The 7261-nt window shown below is 38.2% G+C and overlaps 2 protein-coding genes across 2 annotated transcripts; both read right to left on the bottom strand.

Annotated features, from left to right (window-relative positions):
* Window positions 1-459: 459 nt before the first annotated feature.
* LOC109221909 (uncharacterized mitochondrial protein AtMg00810-like) lies at window positions 460-888 on the bottom strand. The gene has a single exon (XM_019386340.1). The coding sequence runs from the start codon at window positions 886-888 to the stop codon at window positions 460-462; it is 429 nt and encodes a 142-aa protein (XP_019241885.1).
* A 2783-nt stretch (window positions 889-3671) lies between these two features.
* LOC109221908 lies at window positions 3672-4349 on the bottom strand. Its single transcript, XM_019386339.1, has one exon. The coding sequence runs from the start codon at window positions 4347-4349 to the stop codon at window positions 3672-3674; it is 678 nt and encodes a 225-aa protein (XP_019241884.1).
* Between the last annotated feature and the right edge of the window lie 2912 nt (window positions 4350-7261).

The following is a 7261-nucleotide window of genomic DNA, read 5'->3' as shown; positions in this document are numbered from 1 at the left end:
TGTGTTAAAGTGCTTGGGAGGTTGAGTCACTATTCCTAAATATATCCTGTCAAGAACAAAGAAAGCATGAGAGAAATTGAAGAATGACTATCTCCATTACTTGATTCAAATACATCATATACATTGGTATTTATACACAAGAGAAAATATCCTACACTAAATGTAAATCCTACAAAATATTCTTCATATATTCTACAACTAATGCTACACAATATTCTACACTAAATGTAGAATATCCCATATATTCACCATATCGAGAATGTATTAATGTAGATATTCTACAATCTGTCCATTATGCTAACATCCCCCCTCAAATTGATGCTGGTGGATCGAAAAGCATCAATTTGCCTACTAGAAACTGATGACGCTGTCGTGCCATTGATTTTGTAAACACATCAGCTATTTGAAGATCACTGGATACATGTGGAAGAGTAATAACTCTTCTATCTACAACTTCTCTTATAGAATGACAATCCACTTCAATATGCTTGGTTCTTTCGTGATGGTTGCAATCTCAATGGCACTTGTGTTATCAGCATGGAGAGGAGTAGGATTAGATTGAGGAAATCCAATTTCTGCAAGTAAACCACGAAGCCAAATAATTTCGGAGCAAGCAGTCGATATTGCTCGATATTCAGACTCCGTTGAAGATTTTGAAACACGATCTTGCTTCTTGATCTTCCAAGATATCAAAGAATCTCCGAGAAACATGCACCATCCCGTGACGGAGCGGCGAGTATCAGGACATCCAGCCCAATCAGAATCACTAAATGCATTAAGCTGAATAGGAGAACCACTAGGAAAGAATAATCCACGAGTTGATGTTTCTGAGAGAAATCGAATGATGCGACGAACTGCCACCAAATGTAGGTGACGAGGAGTCTGCATAAATTGACTGACTTGTTGAACTGCAAAAGAGATATCAGGCCGAGTAATAGTAAGATAATTTAGGCTCCCAACTTATTGTCGAAACAAAGTTGGATCAGGAAGAAGATCCCCTTCATCGCGACGATACTTTACATTCAATTCCAATGGAGTATCAACAGAGGAAGATTCTTGAAGACCAGCCAAAGCAATCAAATCCTGAGTATATTTGTGCTGGTTTAAGAACACACCTAAAGAATTATAATGAACTTCCAACCCCAAGAAATATGTTAGAGTACCAAGATCTTTCATGTGAAAAGAATCCTTAAGTTGTTGTTGGAGGCTAGTGATTAATAAAGAATCAGTTCCTGTTATAATGATGTCATCCACATATACCAGAAGAAGAACACAACCTGTAGATGTTTTTCGAAGAAACAAAGATGAGTCATATTTACTTTGTTCAAAAGAGAAGTGAAGCAAAGTAGATTGAAACTTGTCAAACCAAGCTCTGGGAGCTTGTTTTAATCCATACAAAGACCGCTTCAACTTGCAAACATCTGATGTAGGTGATGAAAACAAACTAGGTGGGGGTTTCATATAAATATCTTCTTTCAGATCACCATGGAGAAAAGCATTTTTTACATCCATTTGATGAAGAGGCCAATTCTGTGAGGCAGCAATGGCAATAATAGTTCGCACCGTAGTCATTTTTGCTACTGGTGCAAAAGTCTCCTCATAATCCACACCATACTCTTGTTTGTTACCAAGAACAACCAAGCGAGCTTTGTACCGATCTAGAGTTCCATCAGAATGAAGTTTAATTGAATAAACCCATTTACATCCAATTGGGCGGACATTTAAAGGACATGAAACAATGTCCCATGTGTTATTTTCTTTAAGAGCCAAAAGTTCTTCCTCCATTGCTTTCTGCCAACATTCATGCTTGCAAGCTTGTGAGTAACAAGTTGGAACAGAAATAGTGGATAAAGTAGATGAAAAGCCATACCAATTAGGAGTATTTCGTTCTCTGGTAGATCGCCGAGTAGGCTCAAGAGGAGCAGGCCTTGAAGATATCTCATATTCTGGTTGTGGAGCAGTCTCAGGCGGCGGATCAGTTTCGCAATAGAGTAAAGTTGGGCGACGTCGTTCATACACATATCCGGGTTTGAACCGTTTAGAAGAAGATGAGAAATCCTCAAAAGTAGGAAGAAGCGGAGAAACAGAAGTTGACTCAACATGAGTGGGAAAGAAATATTGATTCTCAAAGACAACAACATTTCTGGAAATACGAAATTTGTCGGAACTTGGATCATAGCAAATAAACCCTTTCTGCGAAGTACTATAACCCATAAAAGCACATTTAGCAGACTGAGCAGAAAGTTTATTGCGTTGAAAAGGAGGCAGATGCACAAAACAAACACAACCAAATGTATGAAAATTATGATAGCTAGGATTATGGTGATAAAGACGATAATATGGAGACTCAAGATTTAACACTTTAGATGGCAGTCTATTAATTAAATAGACAGCAGTAGACAAAGCTTCCACCCAGTATTTAGATGGGACAGAGGACTCAATCAATAAAGTACGAGTTACATCTAAAAGATGACGATTTTTACGCTCAGCAACCCCATTTTGTTGTGGTGTATATGGACAAGAGCGTTGTGAGACGATTCCTTTCTCAAGCAAGAAATTATTGAATTCATGAGACATATATTCTCCACCAGAATCAGATCTTAATATTTTGATGCATGTAGAAAATTGAGTCTCAATGTAAGCCAAAAATGTCTTGAATATGAAAAATACCTCAGATTTGGAACGAAGAAAATACACCCATGTAAACCGACTATAATCATCTATGAATGTCACAAAGTACTTGAAATGAGCATGAGAAATAACTGGTGAAATGCCCCAAACATCACTGTGAATGACATCAAAACACTTTTTAGCACGACTACCAAAATTAGGAAAAGGAAGAGTTTTACTTTTGCCTAATTTACAAGTAGAACAATCAAATGAAGCAGCTAAAAGCTAATTTTTATTTCCCAATAAACCAGAATTTGATAAATGAGACGACACTATAGAATTTGGATGTCCAAGACGCTTATGCCAAACCTCCGTTTTACTAGCTGTAGAAGTACAAGCAAAAGACAGAACACGAGGAATGGAAAAACGTATAGGAAACAATCTTCCAACTTTAGGCCCCTTCGCGATTATCGTCCCCGACACCTGATCCTGCACAAGGCAACCATTACGAGAAAAATTCACATCACAATTATTATCTACCAATTGGCCAACTGAAATAAGACTAGTTGAGAGTTTTGGTGATACAAAAACATTCTTGAAAGTTTGAGTAATATCCCCAACCTTGGTAATGGGTAAATTACTACCATTCGCAATCTGAATTTGTGATGGACCATGATAGTCACGTACATTTTTTAGCATGCTAGTTGAGTTTGTCATATGATTGGAAGCGCCAGAATCAACAAGCCAAAAATTAGATGTAATATCGTTACCTTGTAGCCTCAAAGCTGAAAAGGCTGACACAATCATTTGTTGTACCATTTCAGGAGTAAGAACTTGTCCAACTGTTGGAATAGCAAACTGGTTGCTAGTTCCAGTTGAAGATGAGTGATCATCAGTCGAACCATTTATCCCAGCTTGAAAAGCATTGATCTTACGGTTTTGAGGACGTGTGGGACACTCTTTGATAATATGCCCGTGCTGCTTACAATAATTGCAGAACTTCTTACTACAATTGCTAGCAATATGACCATATTCTTTGCAACTGTAGCATTGCGTGGTGCTCATATCCCTGCCGTTCTTTTTCCTTGAGCAGCAAATGCAACAGTATGAACACTTTCTTGCTTGAAAGCATTTTGTGTGAAAAGACGCTGCTCTTCACGAAGTAATTCCCTAAAACAAACATCCAAGGAGGGAGGCGGGTCACGATTCATTAAGTTAGAGCGAACACTCTCAAAATCAGATCGCAATTTCATCAAAAATTGGTCTCGCTTGCTTTGCTCATGAACTGCTTGAATTATAGATAGAGATTCAGCAGGTATTTTAGCATAAACAATATCAGTAAATTCAGCCCATAAGTTCTGAAATCCAGAAAAATAATCCTGAACAGAGAGACCTCCTTGAGAGTAATTAGCGATTTCGTGCTCTAGCTGAAATCGTTTTGCGCTATTGTCTTGATTGTAAACCTTTTGTAAATAATCCCACATGGCCTTTGCAGTCTTGTACGGCCTGAGATTAAGAACAATAAGAGGGTCAATTGACCCTAAAATCCATGTCATCACCCGAGCATCTTTGACCTTCCACTGACCTAACTTTGTAAGATCAGTAGGAGCAGGATCACTTCCATCTATATGGCCCCATAATTCTTTTCCCGTGACAAATAATTGAAACTGAAATTCCCAAGCAGAATAATTTTTCCCAGTGAAACGAACACTGAAGGACTCAAACTGATGTGAAGTCATGTTTTTTAATAGAGAAAATCAAAAAACACAATGATACGGAAAACAAAATAGCTAGAATAACCAAGATCAAGACTAAGACCAAGACCAAAAGCCCTAGATGCTTAGGACTGCCTGTTGACGAAAAATCAAGAGAACCAAGAGAACTAAACTTTCAAATATATATATATATATATTGAATGGAACCACATATGAAAGACACTAAGAATCAAAACTTTGAAAAGAAGGCTCTAATACCATGTCAAGAACAAAGAAAGCATGAGAGAAATTGAAGAATGACTATCTCCATTACTTGATTCAAATACATCATATACATTGGTATTTATACACAAGAGAAAATATCCTACACTAAATGTAAATCCTACAAAATATTCTTCATATATTCTACAACTAATGCTACACAATATTCTACACTAAATGTAGAATATCCCTAATAATATCCCATATATTCACCATATCGAGAATGTATTAATGTAGATATTCTACAATCTGTCCATTATGCTAACAGAAGATACCTGCAGAATGGAGGTGGAGTACGATGACTGCGGTGTACAAAAATAAGGGGGATATCTAAAATTGCAACAACTATAGGGGCATCAAGCTGCTAAGTCACACCATGAAAGTTTAGGAGAGGGTGGTGGAACTATAGAAGTTAGGGTGAGGACTAGTGTATCTATTTCCGAAATCCAGTTCGGATTCATGTCGGGGCGACCGACTACTGAAGCCATTCACCTTATTAGGAGACTGGTGAAGTAGTATAGGGATAGGAAGAAGGACTTGCACATGGTGTTCATTAACCTAGAGAAAGCTTATAACAAAGTTTCGAGGGAGGTCTTTTTGGAGGTGTTTGGAGGTTAGAGGTGTGCCTGTAGAGGCGTAGCTTATACTAGGGTGATCTAGGATATGTATGATGGCGCTAAGACCCAGGTTAAGACGGCCGGAGGAGACCCGGAACACTTCCCTGTCGGAATGGGCTTGCATCAGGGATCTGCGCTTAGCCCATTTTTATTTGCCTTGGTGATGGATATGCTTATGCCGCACATTCAAGTGGAGGTGCCATGGTAGATGTTATTTGCAGATAATATAGTACTAATTGACGAAATGCGAGGTGGTGTTAATGCGAGGATGGAGGTTTGGAGACACACCCTGGAGTCAAAAGGTTTCCAGATGAGCGGGACTAAAATAGAGTACTTGGAATGCAAGTGCAGCGACGTGACTCATGATACGGACGTGGACGTGGAAGTGAGCTGGATTCACAAGTCATCCCTAAGAAAGGGAGTTTCAAGTACCTTAGATCTATTATCCAAGGTATTACATAATGAACCTAGACACTTTACACAATAAACATAGACTGTTTCTTAGTAGTGTACATAACCCATATATAGATAGCAGATTTGTAGGAATCTCTTTTATTTTCTTTCCTTAGTTAGCACCTGATGTACATGTATATATATGTATCACTACATGGAATAATACACCAATTTGATTCTTCCATACCTTGTTAATTACATGGTATCAGAGCCACATCTGTGGCTTCGCCGGAGTTGAGTTTGTCTCGCCGGAGTTGACCAAAACTTTCCGGCAGACACGTGAGGTGCGTGTGTGGTCCATTCTTTGTCCAGCTTTGTTCTCCGAGATCAGCTTGTATTTTCGATCGATTGTTGGTTATCGTCTGATAACATAACCTTATTTTCGTGAAGAACAGACTCGGACAAGGTTGTATTACACCAATTTTGGTCAGGTTTGAGTTCTTCTACTGTTTGGTTTGTTTTTGGGATACTGAAGTAGTCGTGGAACAATATTCTTGCATCTGATTGCTTGTCTTGTGAATTGGTATTTGTTGAGTCTTCCTTGTAAGACGATTTGTTACAATTTGAGACTTGATATTATCTGTTGGGTCTTCCCTTATCAGAAACTTTGTTGGTCTTTGATTTTATTTGATTTGGGGACAGATTTGTTTGGTTCTCTGATTTGGTTGAGTGGATTATTGGAGTGGAGTTCTGTTAAATAGATTGTTGACTTCGTGTTTACCAGAGATCTATTTTGGTATCTTTTAGCTTTGGGGACCTCTGTTAGTTTAATCGGTTTGTTATTCAAAGAAAAAAATGATGGTAAAGAATAATAGTGCAACAACTCCTAGTCCACAATCTGGTTTCGGATGAGTTTCTAAAATTCCTTCAAAATCATAAATCAGATAAGGAATCTTCTTCAGTTACTGCCTTTACTAGATCAGATAAAACATGTCTTATCACATCTTCCAATAAATGGGTGATCGATTCAGGTGCCACAAATCACATGACAGGTAATCCAAATATTTTTTCTAGCTTTCGCTCACATAAAGCACCCTCTCCAGTTACTGTAGCTGATAGATCAACTTGTAGCAGTGTTGGATCTGGGACTGTTAAACCAACTTCCTCTATTACCCTGTCATCAGTATTAAGTCTACCAAACTTGGCCTTTAACTTGATTTCTGTTAGTAAAATCACCAAAGACCTTAATTGTTGTGTTGCATTCTTTCCCGATCATTGTTTGTTTCTAGATCTTACAACAAAACAGGTTATTGGTAAAGGATATTTATCTGGTGATCTCTACATCCTTGATGAATGGGAGCCACGGTCTATTGCATGCTCTAGTGTTGTGTCTCCCTTTGAAGCACATTGTCGATTGGGACACCCCTCTCTGCCTTTGTTGAAGAAGCTTTGTCCTCAGTTTCATAATATTTCTTCATTGGATTGTGAGTCATGTCGATTTGCAAAACACCATCGCATCTCGTTAAGTCCAAGGGTTAATAAACGAGTTGAGTCAGCTTTTGAGTTAGTTCATTTTGATGTTTGGGGACATGTCCCGTTGTTTCCAAAACTGGGCATAAGTATTTTGTCACCTTTGTAGATGATTTTTCTCGAATGACTTGGATT

Source organism: Nicotiana attenuata, unplaced genomic scaffold (genome assembly GCF_001879085.1).
Source record: "Nicotiana attenuata strain UT unplaced genomic scaffold, NIATTr2, whole genome shotgun sequence".
Lineage (NCBI taxonomy): Eukaryota > Viridiplantae > Streptophyta > Magnoliopsida > Solanales > Solanaceae > Nicotiana > Nicotiana attenuata.
The sequence above is the reverse complement of the archived record's forward strand: the minus strand, read 5'-3'. Positions and strand labels throughout refer to the sequence as shown.

Bases quoted from the DNA above. Each gene is read 5' to 3' on its own strand.
- LOC109221909 (XM_019386340.1), bottom strand. From the start codon at position 888: ATGCAGACTCCTCGTCACCTACATTTGGTGGCAGTTCGTCGCATCATT.
- LOC109221908 (XM_019386339.1), bottom strand. From the start codon at position 4,349: ATGACTTCACATCAGTTTGAGTCCTTCAGTGTTCGTTTCACTGGGAAA.